This window comes from Mobula hypostoma, chromosome 5 (genome assembly GCF_963921235.1).
Source record: "Mobula hypostoma chromosome 5, sMobHyp1.1, whole genome shotgun sequence".
NCBI lineage: Eukaryota > Metazoa > Chordata > Chondrichthyes > Myliobatiformes > Myliobatidae > Mobula > Mobula hypostoma.
In genome coordinates this window covers 26,364,678-26,385,790 of record NC_086101.1, presented here as the reverse complement: position 1 = coordinate 26,385,790, position 21,113 = coordinate 26,364,678, and the positions used below count along the sequence as shown (strand labels likewise).

The 21,113-nt window shown below is 41.6% G+C and overlaps 1 protein-coding gene across 4 annotated transcripts in view; it reads left to right on the top strand.

Moving 5' to 3' along the window:
- LOC134346701 (hemicentin-1-like) overlaps positions 1-21,113 on the top strand; it is a 65,561-nt gene that overhangs the window by 25,452 nt on the left and 18,996 nt on the right. For 2 of the 4 annotated variants that reach the window (XR_010017992.1, XM_063048255.1), the window contains exons 4-8: positions 3,310-3,426; positions 10,334-10,414; positions 12,225-12,326; positions 12,402-12,485; positions 14,884-14,991. Coding sequence is in view for 2 of the 4 variants with exons in the window: in XM_063048255.1 (XP_062904325.1) it covers positions 3,310-3,426; positions 10,334-10,414; positions 12,225-12,326; positions 12,402-12,485; positions 14,884-14,991 (492 nt within the window). In the remaining 2 variants the exon portion in view is untranslated. The remainder of the gene's footprint in view (positions 1-3,309; positions 3,427-10,333; positions 10,415-12,224; positions 12,327-12,401; positions 12,486-14,883; positions 14,992-21,113) is intronic. The other 2 variants (XR_010017993.1, XM_063048256.1) reach the window with 1 other exon arrangement.

Here is a 21,113-nt window from a genome sequence, read left to right as displayed (position 1 = left end):
ACTGACGATGTTCTTCAATATTCCCATCAGCTGGTTGGCACAGGTTTTCAGTGGCCTACCAGGTATGTCAGAGCCTGACATTCTGCAGAGGCTTGTCCTCATGAAAGGTGTTGTGATGTTGGCCTCTGAGACAAATTATAGGGTCACCAGGTGGTGTTGGGATTCACACATGTCTAGTTTTATTCTCTCTTTCAAAGTGTTCATGAAAGGTGTTTAGCTCATCTGGAGTGAAGCATCAGAGACATTCATAAGACCATAAGACATAGGAGCAGAATTAGGCCATTTGTTCCATTGAGTCTGCTCCCCAATTCAATTATGGCTGATCTTATTTTCCCCTCGTCAGCCCCATTCCTCAGCCTTCCCTCCGTAACATTTGATGACCTGAATAATCAAGAACCTATCAAACTCTGCCTTAAGTACACTCAACGACCAGGCCTCCACAGCTACATGTGGTATTAAATTCCACAAATTCACCACCTTCTGGCGAAAGAAATTTCTCCAAATCTCTGTTTTAAATGGATGCCCCTCTATCCTGAGGTTGTGCCCTCTTGTCCAACACTTCCCCACCATGGGAACCATCCTTTCCACATCTACTCTGTCTCGGCCTTTCAACATTTGAAAGGTTTCAATGGGATCCTGCCTCATCCTTCTAAATTCCAGTGAGTACAGACCCTGAGCCAATAAACGTTCCTCGTATGATAATCTTTTCATTCACAGAATCAACCGCATGACACTCCTCTGAACCCCTCCCCCTAATGCCAGTTCATCTCTTCCCACATCTTTTCTTAGATGAGGAACCCAAAACTGTTCAAGATGTATCCAAGGCAAGGCCTCATCAGTGCTCCATAAAGCCTTAGCATCACACCGTGTTTCTACACTCTAGACCTCTTGAAAGGGATGCTAACATTGCATTTGCTTTCCTCACCACCGACTCTAGCTGCAAGTTAATTTTTAGGGTTTCTGCACAAGGACTCCCAAGTCCCTTTACATCTCAGACTTTTAGATTTTCTTGCCATTTAGAAAATAGTCTGCACATTTATTTCTTCTACCAAAATGCACGACCATGCATTTTCCAACATTGTATTTTATTTGCCCGTTTCGTGCCCATTCTCCTAATCTGTCTAAGTCCTTCTGCAGCCTACCTGTTTCCTCAACACTACCTGCCCCTCCACCAGTCTTCGTATCATCTAGAAACTTGGCAACAAAGCCATCTATTCCATCATCTAAATCATTGATGCACAGTGTAAAAAGAAGTGGTCCCAACACTGACCTCTGTGGATAACCACTAGTCACTGGCAGCCAACCACAAAAGGCATGATGTTAGGTTTTGCCCTGTAGGAAATAACAGTCTGCAAGTACTGCAAGTAAGCACAAAATCCCAGAAGTGCTTTCTGGGCCATGGCCCTGTTTTGGGTGTGGTACTTCTTTCAGTGAGAAAGAGAGGATCAAAATAAGCTGCAGAGAGTTGTAAAGTTAGTCAGTTCCACCATGTGCACTAACCTCTGTAGTATCCAGGACATCTTCAAGGAGCGATGCCTCAAAAAGACAGCATCCATCGTTAAGTAACCCTATCAATCAGGCCGTTACTTGTTTTCATTGCTTCCATCAGGAAAGAGGTACAGAAGCCTGAAGGCACATATATGTACATACTGCAATTCAGTGTTTTATCCCATTATAATGTATTGCATTGTACTGCTATCACAAAGTCAACAAATTTCACGATGAGGGCTGGCGATATTAAACCTGATTCTGATTGAGTTCACTCTTGTGCTCCAGAATATTTATTTCTCAACCATTATTAACAAATCAGATTTTCTGTTTCAGCAGATTAAATCTTCCTCTTATAAATTGCAACAGAGAAATCATAAAAAAGGCATCACATTCTCTAAGAATACACTAGATAGATCAAGGTTTTGGTTTATAACTACACATAAATTGATCAAGATCTGTGACGAGTTGAATGATCAACTAAATTAATACAGGCATCGCTGAATAGACCACATTCACCATGCATTCTTGGAAGCATGATAACTCAGTTGCAATAACGCAGTAGACAAGAACCTTCAACCATTATGGATTTGAAGCAACATCAACCCTAATTTATTCTGAATTTCCTGACAGATGAGTATACCAAATGGCCTGTATTGAAATATGGGAGGATTAATGGTCATTTTCTCTAATGCTTTTTTAAATTGTGTGATTAGATAGGCTTGGACTCTTCACTGGCAAAAGGGAGGCTATCAGGTGGGTGATCTTAATAGAATTTTAAAAGCAATCAGGAGGAACGTAGGAAAGATGGATTGTCGCAGTCTTTTTCCCTTGGTAGGGGAGTCTAAAACTAGAGGTCATAGGTTTAAGGTGAGAAGGGAAAGGCTTGGGGGAGCTGAGAGAAAGGTGTTTCACACTTGAGGGGGTGGGTATATGGATCAAGCTGTCAGATAAAGCAGTAGAGGCAATTACAAAATGTAAAATACATTCAGAGTGGTGTGTGTATAGAAAAGGTTATGAGCAGGGGTTCCAAATCTTTTTACACCATGGACTAATAGAACTTGTTACTTATCCTCTTCAGCCTGTGGGCTGATTGTATTCCTTACATTAATGGCTAGAAAATCTATTTTATTGAATTGGAAAGAGGTCAATCCCCCTACTACATTTCAATGGTTTTCTCAAAGTATTTCTTCTTAAATTTAGAGAAAATTAGAAATGGCACCTTTGATCCCCGGTTAAATTTGAAGAAACTTGGAGACCATTTATTCAACATTTCCATATGATGTAGCCTGACTTTTTTTGAATCCTTTTTTTAAAAACTGAAACTATATGGATAAAGAAATGGAGTTAACAACATTCATGATTGTATCCAATGTAATATGCTAGCCGATTTCGTTTTAGTTTAGCTTAGTCTAATTTTGCTTAATTAGTATATTATCTTTCTAGTTTGGGTTTTTTTTAGTGTATTTTTTTTTCCCATTTATCTTTTACCATGTTCAATTATATTCAGACGTGGGGAGGTCTAACATATCTGTACTATTAGCAATTTTATATTTGCAACTGTTAGTTATCAATAATATAATCCCATTCTCCGTTTATCAATATTATTATGTTTTAAATTTTGAAAATTAATAAAAAGACTGGAAAAGAAAGAAAGAGAATTTGTTGGGCATCCCTGGTTCAGAAGGACGTGGGCTAAATGCAGGTAACTGGGACCATCTCAGAAAGATACTTTGGTTGACATGGACAAGTTGGGTCAAAGCACCAGTTTTTGTTGTTTATAACTGACTCTGTTCTATTATGTGAATATTTCAATGACAGGTATTTCTGGTGAAGACTCTATAATTATTATTGCGTCAATCACAGGACTGGTATCATCTGTGGTATCTTATAGTGGATTCTTGCTTCTGTCATGGTTGGAGAAGAAATCAAACCAAGGTACTGTATGTGTCCAATGTTGAATAGGTTGTGAGGCTTTAATATCCATCACCGAGTTTTGCTGGGTATCAATAAATCAACCAGCTAGCCAGAAAGATATCACTGTCAGAATGGGTCTGAGGTAGAGGAGGGAAAACCTGACTTGGCTTTGTCCTTCCTAATCCACCTGTAGTGGATGCTTCTGCCGACAATAGTGTTAGTGGAAGTGAGTGCCACACAGTCCTTGTGAAGGCAAGTCTTTGCACCTTCCATCATGTTGTGTTTCTCTGCAAACATGCTGAATAGGATTGACTTGCAGTAGAACAGATTTGGCAGCTTTAAAACTAGGCATCTGTGAAACATGGTGGATCATTTTCATTGGCAGAAATGCATATGTGTACAGCATGGTGTTTGTAGCCTTTCTGGAGTGCAGACCATCAATACTATAGGTGAGATGTTGTGGGTCTCATCAATACTATAGGTGAGATGCTATGGGTCTCATAGCTTTTTCTGTACCCAGTGCAATCATCTCCTCCTTGATCTCATGTGAAGTGGATCAAATTGATTGGAGAATAGCCTCTGAGTGTCAGGGATCTCATGATGAGACTGAGATGAATCTTTATCTTCTGGCTCGCACTTTCTCACTTTTAAGAACGTATCATTCTTCTCCCGGCATGCCATTCCATACAGTTGCAACACTGACATCTACGCAACCTTGTAGAAAGTTGGACAGAAGACAAAAAATCAGGACAACTTCAATCCAACTAATTGATGCCTAATCAGCCCATTCGGAATCAACAGCAAAGTGATTGAACCTGTCATTAAAAGTGCTATTAAATACCTTTTCATCAATAACTTATTCACTGATGCTCAGACAAGGGCGATTAGGGATGGGCAATTAATTGTCAGCTGCACTGAGATACAATAAGACAAATACATTTTACCTCAGAAACAAGAGAAAATCTGCAGATGCTGGAAATCCAAGCAACACACACGAAATGCTGAAGGAACTCAGCAGGCCAGGCAGCATCTATGGGAAAGAGTACAGTCGATGATTGGGCCGAGTCTCTTCATCAGGACTGGAGGAGAAAAGATGAGAAGTCAGAGTAAGAAGGTGGGGGGTGTGGAGGAAGGAACACAAGTGACAAGTGAAACCCGGAGTGGGGGGAGAGGTGAAGCAAAGCGTTAGGATTGGTGAAAGAGATAAAGGGGTGGAGAGGGGGAATCTGATAGGAAAGGACAGAAGGCCATGGAAGAAAGGGAAGGAAGAGGAGCACCAGGGGGAGGTGATGGGCAGGTAAGGAGATGCATGAGAGAGGGAATGGGAATGGTAAGGGGGGGAGGTGGCATTACTGGAAGTTTGAGAAATCGATGTTCATGCCAGTAGGTTGGAGGCTGCCCAGAAGGAACATTAAGGCGTTGCTCCTCCAACCTGAGCGTGGCCTCATCACGGCAGTAGCGAAGACCATGGACTGACATGTCAGAATGAGAAGTAGAATTAAAATGATTAGCCACTGGGAGATCCCGCTTTTTCTGGCGGATGGAGCATAGGTGCTCGGTGAAGTGGGCTCCCAATCTACGTTGGGTCTCACCAATTTACAGGAGGCAACACCGGGAGAACTGGATACAGTCGATGACCCCAACAGACTCACAGATGAAGTGTCACCTCACCTGAAAGTGTTGGGAACTCTGAATCGTAGTGAGGGAGGAGGTATAGGAGTAAGTATAGCACTGGTTCAGCTTGCCAGGTAAGTGCCAGCAGGGAGATCAGTGGGGAGGGGTGAATTCTCACAGCTATCTGGAATATACTTCCCACCCTGTTAGTTGTACAAATGCCATTCCCTTTCTCTCAATTCCTCCATCCTCACTGCATCTGCTCTCAGGATGAGGCTTTTAATTCAATTCAACTCAGTTTACTTCAACTCAATTCAAGTTTAATTGTCATTTAACTATATATGAATACTAATGAATACAGCCAAATGAGGCAGTGTTAGTAGGAGTCAAGGTGCAAAGACACATTAACTATAGTCACACACAGTAAGCACAGACAAAATAACAATCACGTAATAAGAGTCCTGACACCCACCACCTCTCCTCCCACCCCGCCCCCACGACACGATGCTCAGTTCCTGCACATACGTCAACAAACCCATATGGAATAGCAGTAAAAATACAACAATGCAGAATATACATGTATATATACAGTTCATTCCAGAATTATGGAGACATCCTCCTCCTTCAAAGAAATAGGCTTCCTTTCCTCCACCATCAATGCTGCTCTTACCCACATCTCTTCCATTTCCCACATGTCTGCCCTCACCCCATCTCCTGCCACCCCTCCAGGGATAGGGTTTTCTTCTCCTTACCTACCACCCCACTAGTTTCTGTGTCCAGCACATAACTCTCCATAACTTCTGCCATTTCCAGTAGGATCTCACCTCCAAGCACATCTTTCCCTTCCACCTACTTTCTGCTATCCGCAGGGATTGTTCCCTATTCGACTCCCTTGTCCATTCATTCCTCCCCAACGATTTCCCTCCTGGCACTTATCCTTGCAATCGAAACAAGTGCTACACCTGCCCCCTACACCTCCTCCCTCACTACCATTAAGGGCACCAAACAGTCCTTCCATGTGAGGCAACACTTCACCTGTGAGTCTGTTGGGGGTCATTTACTGTGTCCAGTGCTCCCAGTATAGCTTCCTGTATATTGGTGAGACACGACGTAGATTGGGAGTCTGCTCCATCGGCTAGAAAAAACGGGGTCTCCCTGAGGCCACCCATTTTAATTCTACAACCTGTTCCCATTCTGACATGTCAGTCCATGGCCTCCCCTATTGTCATGGTGAGGCTACACTCAGGTTGGAGGAGCAACACATTATATTCCTTCTGGGTAGCCTCCAACCTGATGGCATGAACATCAATTTCTCAAACTTCCGGTAATGCCCCCCCCCCCCAACCTTGAGCATCACCCATTCCCATTTCCCCCATTTCCCTCTTAGATTATCTCCTTACCTGCCCATCACCTCCCCTCGGTGCTGCTCTCCCTTCACGTTCTTCCGTGTCCTTCTGTCCTCTCTTGTCAGATTTCCTTTTCTCCAGCCCTTTATCTCTCATTTCATTTCATTTTAAATCTTTTTATTAATATATAATCTTCTTCAGCTGTAAAATACAGAAATTCAACAAATTAGTATATGTGTAATTAATAAAGCTGAAGGAAAAAACTTATATATGCTAATGAAAAAAAAAATTATAAAAGAAAAAGAAGGAAAAAAGAGAACCCCAGCTAACTAAACAAAAACCATGAACTATAAAACAAAACAAAAAGAAAAAAAAAACCATTAGGAACCAACTCCTGGATCAATACATCTTACAATTTTATATATATATATATAAAAGAAGAAAAACAAAACAACAACCGCCAAATCGCATTTATATAACATAAAATTGGAAGGAAACCATGTAAATTGATTCAAATTAAATGATAATATTTAGCAACAGAGCCCCACCTTCTCTCAAAATCAAATCGGGGATCAAAAGTTGTACTTCTAATTTTTTCTAAACTAAGACATAACATTACTTGGGAAAACCATTGAGTTAATGTAGGAGCAGAGGTATCTTTCCACTTCAGTAAAATAGCTCTTCTTGCCAACAATGTAACAAATGCAATTACATGTTGGTTTGAAAATGAAATACCCTGAATATGATGCGGAACTATTCCAAATAGGACAGTCAATGTATTATGTTGTAAACTAATTTTCAAGGCTTTATAAATTGTAGAAAATAAAGATTTCCAAAACGATTTCAACGAGGGACATGACCAGAACATATGTGACAAAGTAGCTGCTTCATTTTTGCACCTATCACAATAATTATCTATATTAGGGAATATTTTGGATAGCCTCTCCTTTGTTCAGTAATAACGGTGAACAATTTTAAACTGAATTAAACAATGATTGGCACATATCAAAGAAGAATTAACCATTTTCAGAACTGGCGACCAGTCTTCATTAACAAAAGTCATATTAAGTTCTCTCTCCTAATCTTTGTTTAATCTTTAGTGAGAGGTTATCTTTTTGTAGTACAAATAAATTATAAATTCTACCAATGGAGCCTCTGACTAAGGGATTCATATTCAAAATAATTCCCAAAAAATCAGATTCTTGCATATATGGAAACATAGAAACATATTTTTGTAAAAATTGTCTAACCTGTAAATATTGCAAGAACTGTGTGAGAGAGAGAATATTTACTACTGTAATTAACTCTTCAGAAGACATCAATCGACCATCACTAGATAAATCTGCAAAAGAACAAATCCCCTTATTTCTCCATAAAAGAAAGATGGGATCAGTAATTGAAGGTTTAAATAGCAAATATCGAAATACAGGACTAGACAATTTAAATTGTTTGAAATTAAAAGAGTTGTGAAACTGAAATCAAATCTGTAAGGACTGTTTAATAACGGTAGAAATTTAAATTGGAAATTTTAGCAAGTTGTAAAGGCAATGGAGCTCTTAATAGTGAAGTTAAATAATATTGATTAATAGCTTTAAATTCTAAATCAATCCAAGCTGGTTTTTGGTTCTTATCGAGCCAATATAACCAAAAATATAATTGTCCAATATTAACAGCCCAATAATACAATCTTAAATTAGGTAGTGTGAGTCCACCTTCTATTTTAGATTTTTGTAAATGAACCTTATTAACTCTTGGTTTTTTATTATTCCAAATGAAGGATGAAATAGTAGAATCAATTTGATCAAAAAAATTTTTGGTTAGAAAGATAGGTATATTTTGAAAAATATAAAAATCTAGGTAAAATCATCATTTTCACGGCATGACTACGACCTATTAAAGAAAGTGTAAGAGGATTCCACCTAGAAAATAATTATTTCATTGAGTCCAATAAAGGAACTACATTAGCTTTATAAAGTTCTTTATTTTTTTTGTAATGATAATACCCAAATATTTAAAAGAATTCACAATTCTAAATGGAATATCCTTATGTATAAAAACAGGAGCATTTAAAGGGAACAATTCACATTTATTTAAATTAAGTTCGTATTCTGAAAATTTCCCAAAATCATTTAATAATTCCAAAAGATTAGGGATAGATTCTTCAGGATTCGAGATATAAACCAAAAGATCATCTGCATAAAGAGAAATCTTATGTATAGTCCCATTTATAGAAATACCATGAATATTTTTAGCTTCACGAATTGTTATAGCCAAAGGCTCCAATGCGAGATTAAATAATAAAGGACTTAATGGACACCCTTGTCGAGTGCCACGTGAAAGTAAAAAAAAATGGGAGACCTAAGATTATTAGTAATGATAGAAGCGATAGGGTTCTTATAGATCATTTGAATCCACTTATTAAAGTTATTACCAAGCCAAATATCTCTAATACATAAAACAAGTAAGTCCATTCAATTCTATCAAATGCCTTTTCTGCATCCCGAGAAATAACACATTGGGGTGTTTTGGATAATGGTGAATATATAATATTCATCAATCTCTGAACATTAGAAAAAGAGTAACGGCCTCTAATAAAGCCTGTTTGATCCATAGAGATAAATTTAGATAAAATGTTTACCAAATGGTTAGCGATTATCTTGGAAAGAATTTTAGCATCCACATTTAATAGCGAAATAGGTCTATAAGATGAGCATTCATTAGGATCTTTATCTTCCTTAAGGATTAAAAAAACAGAAGCTTCATAAAAAGAGGAGGGTAAATTACCTTTCTCAAACGATTCATGAAATAATTCCAAAAGGTATGGAGAAAGTAATTTTTCAATTTTTTAAATAAAATTCTACCGAATAACCATCGAGTCCAGGAGCTTTACCTGATTGCATTGACCATATAGCTTTCTGAATTTCATGCTCGACAATTGGAGCATCAAGGGTCTGTTGATCTTCAGCAGTAATGTGAGGAAATTTAATCTTATATAAAAAAGATTTCATTTTAGAGGGATCTGCTGGAAACAGAGATTTATATAGATTGGAATAAAAATCCTGAAAGATATTATTAATATCATAATTACTACTATATCTCCATTATCTTTATGAATCTTTAAAATTGGTCTTTTCGCTTTAGCAGCACTTAATTGTGAAGCTTCCCCTTCTCCAGTCCTTTATCTCTTTCACCAGTCAACTTCCCAGCTCTTTACTTCACCTCTCTCCCTCTATTGGTTTCACCTGACACCTATAACAGAAATTCTGCAGATGCTGGAAATCCAAGCAACACACAGAAAATGGTGGAGGAACTCAGCAGGCCAGGCAGCATCTATGGAAAATAGTAAACAGTCAACCAGTTCTGATGAAGGGTCTTGGCTTAAAACGTGAACTGTTTACTCATGTCACATGTCTTTAGAGAGGTAGTGGAGCTTGGGGATGGTCTGCTAATATTTATGAATGAGTTTTGATACAGAATGGTGATGTCTGATTTGTAAATGGTAGGAGCTGTATTTGAGAAGGGGCGCTGTTAGGATTATGAACCAATAGAGCCCTGAAATGGTGTTGTGATTGGGAGTTGGATATTATCAGCATGTGTTTAGGGAAGTTTTCATACTAGGCAGTGGAAGATGTTTGGTGAGGTTGGTTCAACAAGAAAAAGGAAAGGAAGGAAGGTGCAGAGAAACTAATGGTTTTAATCAACGAATAATCCAGGTGCACCTAATGTTTTATTGAAAGTGAAGCATAAGAGACAAAAAAGGTGAATTTGGGCAAGTAAAAGTGAGTGTTAGCTTTGTATTTCATAACAATCTATGAGCCATCACTGTCACTGTCAATCTTACCCACCCAGGTCCCTTCAATATCACCTGAGATGATGGTTGTGTACATTTTATTCATATTTATAAATAGCTGTCAAGTAGGTTGAAGTGGAGTTAAGCCATTCTAATGTTATTGTTCATTTCTCTGTAGTGTTTCAGAGCCTCATTAATTGCAACATTTTGTCTGTTGTTGGTGCCTTCGTTGCCCTCATCTCCTGGATTGTGATTAAAGGTATGAGCACAAAGATGTGTTTGGTCCATATCCCTCTCAAGCTCAGTGACCCTCTCCAAATGTCCTTTGTGAATTGTTACTTTGTTACTGTCTCCATCTCTGCCACTTCCTCTGGCAGCTTATTGCATATGTCCAGCACCCTCTCAGTGGAAAAACTGGCACCTCACATGCTCTTTGAATCTCTGAAACCATCAACCAAGATTTCCTTAACCTGGAAAAGGAGAGTGTTCTCATGACTTTATTACCTGTATAAGGTCACTCCTCAGGGGAATCAATTCCAGTTAGTGAAAAAATAACATAATCTTCAGTACATCAAATTGGACCATAAGACCATAAGATGGAGGAACAGAAGTAGGCCATTCGCCCCATCGAGTCTGCTCCGCCATTCAATCATGGCTGATCCAATTCTTCCAGTCATCCCAACTCCCCTGCCTCTTCCCCAGACCCTTTGATGCCCTGGCTAATCAAGAACAGATTCATAATTGATGCAGTGGAAACTGTGTATTGAAATGAAATATCCAAAATTTGAAAGCTTATTTTGCAATTTTCATTCAAGGAGAAAGAACTATTTAGTAAGGAGTAGAATGATTAGTAGGAAAGTGAAAAATGCAATGGAATAATAATTACTGGGTTCATCTCCAAATCCTTGTGGAGAATTTATGCAGTTCATCTGCTCATGTAAGAAGGCTTAGGCTCAGACAAAAATAAGGGTATCTAGATCAGGGTAAAACTATCCTTGTCAAGAAGATCAAAACAAATGTATAGGTCCAAATGTTATTCTTAATGCTTCAACCTACCATTGAAAATTCTTTTGGTTGTCCCACACTGTATTCACATTGATAGTTTACCTACAATTCCACAACTCAAATTGCCGAGGAAAGGACAGCAGGTGTATGAAATCACAATCACCAGTTGGTCCCTTGCCAAGTCATAACAATTCTGATTTGCAAATGTCACTAATTTTCATTGTTGCTGAGTCTTGTGTCACTATGGGGGCATTTTCTGGTGCTTTGCTGCCTGCAACAATGGAATGGGAGGCCTTGTGTCCAGGAAGCTTAGAAATGGGCACGAGCCCAAGATCAACAACATTTTTCACCAGTCTCACTGATGAGTGCATTGAAGAGGATTGAAACAGCGAGGTGAGTGAGGAATCTGAGCGAGTGTTCAGCACCTGATACCAGCCTCTTGCTCACTGTTGCCGTAGGAAGTTGTTCGCATGTGACGGTCTCCCCCTCCACCCCCCCCCCGCTCACTGCTCCCAATGGAAAATTCCCTGCACTTGAATGACCTCACTTTCCCTCGATGCTGACAGAGGATGGTACCGAAGTTCTGAGTCTGCGGTTTATAGATTGGAATGTATTTCCTGGTAGCTGCTTTATCTGTTACTATTTTGTGCAACTTTGCAGCCTGCAGGTAATGAATACTAAGCTGAACTGAATATGGACTCTTTTGATTTTGCGTTTTATATTTCTGTGCTTTTGATCATTCCTTGTTGTTCCCCTTTGCGCGTGAGGGGGGTGTATGATGTACTTGTTACCATTTGTGTGATTTGTTTTCTGCATTTGGGGGGTGAGGTTTATGTTTTTCTTTGAATGGGTACCATGGTTTTCTTTGTTTTGTGGCTGTCTGTGGAAAAGACGAATCTCAAAGTTGGATACTGCATATATCCTTTGAACTTTGAATCTTTTGAATCCTTTGAATTTTCACCGGCTGTGCTCCCAAGGTCTACCCAGACCCCCAAAATATGAATTTGAAAGAAATTTAAATGTATTATGAATTACTAACCGGTATTGTTGAATCTTCCCTCCAGGTGCTGTCTTTATATCTGTTGTTGCATTATGCACTGTCTCTGCCCTGTTTTTGGCCATAATTACACCAACTGACATTCTGAAATTTGGCTGCTCCTTTAAAGGTAAACAACAGTTCAATATTGTACAAAATTTCTTGTTTTAACAGTAAAACTAATTATATCATTTACATTTGACAGGATCTCAACCTTTCATTGCCTTGAGTGGTTTCATTATAATCCCCATTTCAATCACTGTCCTAAAGGAAGAGATTCAGCAAAACAGTGAGTCTAACATTGCAAACATCGGCATTTCTGTGTACTCAGCATGTTTTAAAGTCACAAGTACTGTATGAAGTGGCCACTCACATCACCACTGTTAAACCCAGATTAATCTGCAATCAGTACATGTTATTTTCTGTGGACATACAGGCCTTACTTCAATGTTGGCTAAACAATCGAGCTGGTTGTTGACTTCAGGGGGTGCACACGCTCCTGTTTACATCAAAAGTGCTGATGTCGAGAGGATTGAGCGCTTCATGTTCTTAGGAGTAAACTCACTATTAGTCTGTCTTGCTCTAACCATGTAGATGCCGTAGCCAAGAAGGCACCATGCCTCTGCTTCCTTAGGAGGGGAAAGAAATGTGGCACTTCCACAATTTTTATAGATGCACCATATAAACATCCTATCAAGATGCATCACAGCCTGGTGTGGAAACTGCTTTGTCCATGACCATAACAAACTGCAGGGAGAACTGGAAACAGCTCCGTATATCACAAAAATCAGCCTTCACTTCATAGACTATCTAAACTTCTTGCTCCCTTGATAAAGCAGCCAATGTAATCAAAGAACACACATAAAAGTTGCTGGCCTGAAACGTCGACCGCACCTCTTCCTAGAGATGCTGCCTGGCCTGCTGCGTTCACCAGCAACCTTTATATCTGTTGCTTGAATTTCCAGCATCTGCAGAATTCCTGTTGTTAACGTAATCAAAGACCTCCCTGATCTCAGACATCCCTTCTTATTCCACCCCACCCCCCTGCCCGCCGCCCCACCTTTCCATCGGGTAGGAGATATTATACCTTGAAAACATGGTCAGTTCCTTGAGGGCAGTTGGTATCCCTCTGTTATAATACTACCGAATGGTCCTGTAGTATGAAAAGATGGACTTTTGACCTCACTTTTGACCTTGTCCTGGTCTTGTACCCTGTCTTCATGCTTTGTGCTTTCTCTGTAACTGGGTCACTATATTCTTCATTCTGTTCTTATTTTCACTTCTTTTCAATTCACTGATACTCTGATCAGTATGGATGGCAGACAAAATAAGTCGAGGGATAGAGTTTAAGAGTCGCAATGTAATGATGCAGCTCTGTAAAACTCTGGTTAGGCCACACTTGGAGTACTGTGTCCAGTTCTGGTCGCCTCACTATAGGAAGGATGTGGAAGCATTGGAAAGGGTACAGAGGAGATTTACCAGGATGCTGACTGGTTTAGAGGATATGCATTATGATTAGAGATTAAGGGAGCTAGGGGTTTACTCTTTGGAGAGAAGGAGGATGAGAGGAGACTTGATAGTGATGTACAAGATATTAAGAGGAATAGATAGAGTGGATAGCCAGCGCCTCTTCCCCAGGGCACCACTGCTCAATACAAGAGGACATGGCTTTAAGGTAAGGGGTGGGAAGTTCAAGGGGGATATTAGAGGAAGGTTTTTTACTCAGAGAGTGGTTGGTGCGTGGAATGCACTGCTTGAGTCAGTGGTGGAGGCAGATACACTAGTGAAGTTTAAAAGATTACTAGACAGATATATGGAAGAATTTAAGGTGGGGGGTTATATGGGAGGCAGGGTCTGAGGGTCGGCACAACATTGTGGGCCGAAGGGCTTATACTGTCCTGTACTATTCTATGTTCTATGTAAAATTATTTTTTCACTCTACCTCGGTAAATTTGAAAATAGCAAACCAATTTACTAACTTAATTTATGTGGATGAGGCTGAAGAGGCTTTTCATCAGCTTGGTTCCCTTTTCTCCTGCCACAACCCTGTACAAGCTGTCTGCTTAAGATCTCCTTCAGTGAGGTCAATCCTGATGTTATACAATTGGACATTGAAGACCCCTACTAGAGTAGATTCTGCCTCCTTGCTCTACTCAATGCCACTTCCAAGTGGTGTTCAATTTGGAGAGTTCTAATTAATTTTGCTGAGGGAGGGTAGTTGGTGGCAAACGGGAGGCCTCTTTGAATGCACTTGACTTTGCTTCGGAAATTTATGGAGTTCAGAATCAGTAAAGAGGATAATCAATAGTAGTCCCTGGCATTTGCTTCTATACCATGCTGTGCTTTCCTGGTGAGTCATCTTGTGCAAAGATATAGCCAGGCATGGTGAAATTCACTGGGGCATTGGTTACAGACCATTGGTTATGTCCATTACTTGACTACTTTTTGATTGAGCCTTCTCAATTTGGCACAAACTCCAGATGGTAGAGTGTACATATTGTGCAAATATGATGTGTCCAGCCCTTGGGTCTTCCTATCTATGTATATCATAAAGTTTCTTTCTGTAGTATGGTATCAAGTTTGTGTGCTAATGCTTATTAAAAATTCTTTGGGTTGTTTTACCATGGTGAAGGTGCTAAATGGGAGACATTCAACTTACTCAGTGTTTCCTTCTCACATATTTTCAGATCAAAGTTGTCACACCACCATCTTGACATGGAGCATACCGATTGCATTATTGGTCAGCTGTGTTATTATAATGTCTGTGTTTTTTGCAGCATATCGCTGTAAAGATCGTAAGTATCAAATCATATTAAATACCATAAGAATCTTCACTTCCTGATGAATTCAGAATTGTTGACCTAAAATGTGATCAGATCTTCTTGCAAGTCCAAAAAACTAGATAGATAACCCAATTAATTAAATAACACAAAAAAAATTATACTTGTTCATTTATTGAGGGAAAATGATCCAATATTACATGTATTTGTTGGAAAAAGTATGTGAACCTTTGCTTTCAAGAGCTCATGTACATCAATAACCTCAACCAAATGCTTCTGCTAACTGTTGATCAGTCCTGCACATCGGCTTGGAGGAATTTTCTTTCTTTCCTCCTTACAAAACTGTTTCAACTCTGGGATGTTGCTGGCTTCCTTGCACTCCAGCGTGCGGTGAAAACTGCCCAGCGGATTACCAGCACCCAATTGCCCACCATTGAGAAATTTGTCATAAACACTGCCTGGGCAGGGTGAAAAGCATTATCATGGATAAATCTCAACCTAAGCATGGACTTTTTACTCTCCTTCTATCCAGTTGGTGCTATAGGAGCCTCAGCTCCCGCACCAGCAGGCACAGGAAGAGCTTCTTCCCTGAGGCTCTCATCACAGCGCTAAGCAGTATTGCATCCGTATTGTACTGTCTCAGTACTTTTACATTTGTGTGCTGTAGCACTTTTTTATTCACAGTTATTTTGTAAATAACCCTATTCTTTGCATTTCTGGTCAGATGCTAAATGCATTTCATTGGCTTTGTATCTGTACTCGGCACAATGACAATAAAGTTGAATCTAATCTAATGAACTGCTTCCTCCAGCTCCTTTCACAACACTGCTATAGGATTAAGGTCAGGACTTTGACTCGGCCATTTCAAAACACAAATCTTTTGAAGCAATTCTGTTGTTGATTTACTCTTGTCCTTTGGATGATTGTCTTCTTGCATTATCCAACATCTATTAAGTTTCAGGTGATGGACTGCTACCCTGACATTCACCTGTAAACTGTCTTGATACAGTTTTGAATTCATTGTTCCCTCAATGATTGCACGCTGTCCAGATCCAGAGGCAGCAAAGCAGCTCCAATCCATGATGCTCCTTCCACCATGCTTCACAGTTGGGATGAGGATTTGGTATTGGTGTTCAGTGCCCTTTTTCCTCCAAACATAGCAATGTGCATTTCTGCCAAAAAGTTCCAGTTTTTGTCTCATCTGCCCTCACAACATTGTCCCAGAAGCATTGTAGAACATCCAAGTGGTCTTTTGCAAACTTGAGAAATGCAGCAATGTTTTTTGGAGAGCAGTGGTTTCCTCCGTGGTGTCCTTCCATGAATACCATTCTTGTTCAGTGTTTTTCTTGTATTGGACACATGAACAGAGACTAGCAAGTTATAGTGTTTTCTGCAGGTGTTATCTGTTACCCTTTGGTTCTTTTCCACCTCCTTCAGCATTGCACACTGTGCTCTTGGTGTGATCTTTGCTGGATACTCTCTCCTAGGGAAAGTAGCGATAGTATTAATTTTCCTCCATTTGTAGACAATTTCTCTTACTCATAGTCATAGTCATACTTTATTCATCCTGGGGGAAATTGGTTTTCGTTATAGTTGCACCATAAATAATAAATAGTAATAGAACCATAAATAGTTAAATAGTAATATGTAAATTATGCCAGTAAATTATGAAATAAGTCCAGGACCAGCCTATTGGCTCAGGGTGTCTGACCCTCCAAGGGAGGAGTTGTAAAGTTTGATGGCCACAGACAGGAATGACTTCCTATGATGCTCTCTGCTGCATCTCGGTGGAATGAGTCTCTGGCTGAATGTACTCCTGTGCCCACCCAATACATTATGTAGTGGATGGGAGACATTGACCAAGATGGCATGCAACTTAGACAGCATCCTCTTTTCAGACACCACCGTGAGAGAGTCCAGTTCCATCCCCACAACATCACTGGCCTTACGAATGAGTTTGTTGATTCTGTTGGTGTCTGCTACCCTCAGCCTGCTGCCCCAGCACACAACAGCAAACATGATCGCACTGGCCACCACAGACTCGTAGAACATCCTCAGCATCGTCCGGCAGATGTTAAAGGACCTCAGTCTCCTCAGGAAATAGAGACGGCTCTGACCCTTCTTGTAGACAGCCTCAGTGTTCTTTGACCAGTCCAGTTTATTGTCAATTCGTATCCCCAGGTATTTGTAATCCTCCACCAAGTCCACACTGACCCCCTGGATGGAAACAGGGGTCTCCGGTACCTTAGCTCTCCTCAGGTCTACCACCAGCTCCTTAGTCTTTTTCACATTAAGCTGCAGATAATTCTGCTCACATCATGTGACAAAGTTTCCTACCGTAGCCCTGTACTCAGCCTCATCTCCCTTGCTGATGCATCCAACTATGGCAGAGTTGCCCGAAAACTTCTGAAGATGACAAGACTCTGTGCAGTAGTTGAAGTCCGAGGTGTAAATGGTGAAGAGAAAGGGAGACAAGACAGTCCCCTGTGGAGCCCCAGTGCTGCTGATCACTCTGTCGGACACACAGTGTTGCAAGCACATGTATTGTGGTCTGCCAGTCAGGTAATCAAGAATCCCTGATACCAGGGAAGCATCCAACTGCATCGCTGTCAGCTTCTCCCCTAGCAGAGCAGGGCGGATGGTGTTGAACGCACTGGAGAAGTCAAAAAACATGACCCTCACAATGCTCGCTGGCTTGTCCAGGTGGGGTAGACACAGTTCAGCAGGTAGATGATGGCATCCTCAACTCCTAGTCGGGGCTGGTAGGCTGGTGGGGATCTAAGTGTGGCCTGACCATAGGCCGGAGCAGCTCCAGAACAAGTCTCTCCAGGGTCTTCATGATGTGGGAAGTCAATGCCACCGGTCTGTAGTCATTGAGGCCTCTGGGGAGCAGTGTCTTTGGCACAGGGATGAGGCAGGACATCTTCCACAGTACAGGAACCCTCCGGAGCCTCAGGCTCAGGTTGAACATATGGCGAAGTACTCCACATAGCTGAGGGGCACAGGCTTTGAACACCCTGGTACTGACACCATCTGGTCCTGCAGCCTTGCCTGGGTTGAGACGTTTCAGCTGTCGTCTTACCTGTTCAGCTGTGAAGCCCACCATGGTGGTTTCGTGTAGGGAATGGCTATAGTCGTGAGAGCAGGGTGGGGGACTGTGAGGAGGGGTAGGAGGGGAGAGTGGAATATGTGTTGGTTGGGGGCCGACAACAGATGACTCATGTGGGGGATGGGCAGGGGCCACAATGTCAAATCTGTTAAAGAACAGGTTAAGTTCATTGGCCCTGTCCACACTGCCTTCAGCTCCTCTGTTGCTAGTTTGCCGGAACCCAGTGATGGTCCTCATCCCACTCCAGACCTCTCTCACATTGTTCTGCTGGAGTTTCCACTCAAGCTTTCTCCTGTACCTGTCTTTAGCCTCCCTGATCCTGGCTTTCAGGTCCCTCTGTATTGCCCTCAGCTCCTCCCTATTTCTATCTCTAAACGGCCTCTTTTTAGCATTCAGGATGTCCTTAATGTCCTTTGTCACCCATGGCTTGTTATTTGAATAACTAAGGACAGTTCTTGTCGGAACATTGCAGTCCACACAGAAGTTGATGTAATCAGTGATGCACTCTGTGAGCCCATCAATATCCTGTCCATGTGGCTCACAGAGTGCCTGCCAGTCTGTCACCTCAAAACAACCCTGGAGCGCCTCATAAGCCTCCACCGACCACTTTCTCACTGTCTTCGAGGTTGCAGGTTTACTCTTCACCAGAGGCATGTAGCAGGGTTTTAGATGCACCAGGTTGTGATCTGACCTTCCCGGAGGGAGTGGGGGGAGGGGAGAGGAGCTGTATGCATCCTTAACGTTAACGTACTGTGGAATGATGAACACTCACGTCTTTAGAAATGCTTTTATAGCCTTTTCCAGCTTGATGCATCTATGCAGTTCTACTGCTAAGGTCCTCGGAAAGTTGTTTTGATCGAGGCATGGTGCACAAAAATGGATGTTTCTTGAGAAGAGCAGGCATTGTCAGTAATTAACTTAGAAGTAGATAATGGAGGCAGCAGTGAGGGCAGTTGAGTGCTCCGTTTGCAGAATGTGGGAAGTTGGGGACAGCACAATCGCCCCTGATGACTACACCTGTAAACGGTGCATCCAGCTGCAGCTCCTGACAAACCGAGTTAGAGAACTGGAGCTGGAGCTGGATGAACTTTGGATCATACAGGAGGCAGAGGCAGAAATAGACAGGAGTTTCAGGGAGATAGTCACCCCTAAAAGTCAGGAGACAGGTAGCTGAGTGATTGTCAGGAGAGGGAAGAGGAATAGACAGAATGAGCAGAGCACCCCTGTGGCTGCTCCCATCAATAATAAGTATACCGTTTCGATGGGGATGACCTACCAGGGACAAGTTGTAGTGGTCGCATCTCTGGCACCGAGATTGGACCCTCAGCTCAGGAGGGAAGGAGGGAAAAGAGGAGAGCAGTAGTGATAGGGGATTTGGTAGTTAGGACAAATAAGAGGTTCTGTGGGAGAGATCGAAAATCCCGGATGGTCTGTTGCCTTCCTGGTGCCAGGGTCCATGATAGCTCTGACGAGTTCTCAGTATTCTGAAGAGGGAGGGTGAGCAGCCAAATGTCATGGTCCATTTAGGGACTAGTGTTGTGGATAGGAAGAAGGAGGAGGTCCTGCAAAGAGAGTTGAGGAAGTTAGGTGCAAAGTTGAAGGACAAGACCTCCAGGGTTGCAATCTCAGGAATGCTACCCATACCACGTGCTAGTGAGGCTAGAAATAGGAAGATAATGCAGCTAAATACGTGCCTAAGGAGTGGGTGCAGGAGGGAGGGCTTCATGTTTCTGGACAATTGGGCCTTGTTCCAGGGAAAGTGGGTTCTGTTCCGATGGGACGGGTTGCACCTGAACTGGAGGGGGACTGACATCCTTGCGGGAAGATTTGCAAGGGGGACAGAGGGTCCAGTGAGATGGAGGAACTGAGGGAAATACATGTTAGTAGGGAAGTGGTGTTAGGTAAATTGAAGGGATTGAAGGCAGATAAATCCCCAGGGCCAGATGGTCTGCATCCCAGAGTGCTTAAGGAAGTAGCCCAAGAAATAGTGGATGCATTAGTGATAATTTTTCAAAACTCTTTAGATTCTGGACTAGTTCCTGAGGATTGGAGGGTGGCTAATGTAACCCCACTTTTTAAAAAAGGAGGGAGAGAGAAACCAGGGAATTATAGACTGGTTAGCCTAACATCGGTGGTGGGGAAACTGCTAGAGTCAGTTATCAAAGATGTGATAACAGCACATTTGGAAAGCAGTGAAATCATCGGACAAAGTCAGCATGGATTTGTGAAAGGAAAATCATGTCTGATGAATCTCATAAAATTTTTTGAGGATGTAACTAGTAGAGTGGATAGGGAAGAACCAGTGGATGTGGTATATTTGGATTTTCAAAAGGCTTTTGACAAGGTCCCACACAGGAGATTAGTGTGCAAACTTAAAGCACACGGTATTGGGGGTAAGGTATTGATGTGGATAGAGAATTGGTTGGCGGACAGGAAGCAAAGCGTGGGAATAAACGGGACCTTTTCAGAATGGCAGGCAGTGACTAGTGGGGTACCGCAAGGCTCAGTGCTGGGACCCCAGTTGTTTACAATATATATTAATGACTTGGATGAGGGAATTAAATGCAGCATCTCCAAGTTTGCGGATGCCACGAAGCTGGGTGGCAGTGTTAGCTGTGAGGAGGATGCTAAGAGGATGCAGGGTGTCTTGGATCGGTTAGGTGAGTGGGAAAATTCATAGCAGATGCAATTTAATGTGGATAAATGTGAAGTTATCCACTTTGGTGGCAAAAACAGGAAAACAGATTATTATCTGAATGGTGGCTGATTAGGAAAAGGAGAGGTGCAACGAGACCTGGGTGTCATTATACACCAGTCATTGAAAGTGGGCATGCAGGTACAGCAGGCGGTGAAAAAGGCGAATGGTATGCTGGGATTTATAGCGAGAGGATTCGAGTACAGGAGCAGGGAGGTACTACTGCAGTTGTACAAGGCCTTGGTGAGACCACACCTGGAGTATTGTGTGCAATTTTGGTCCCCTAATCTGAGGAAAGACATCCTTGCCATAGAGGGAGTACAAAGAAGGTTC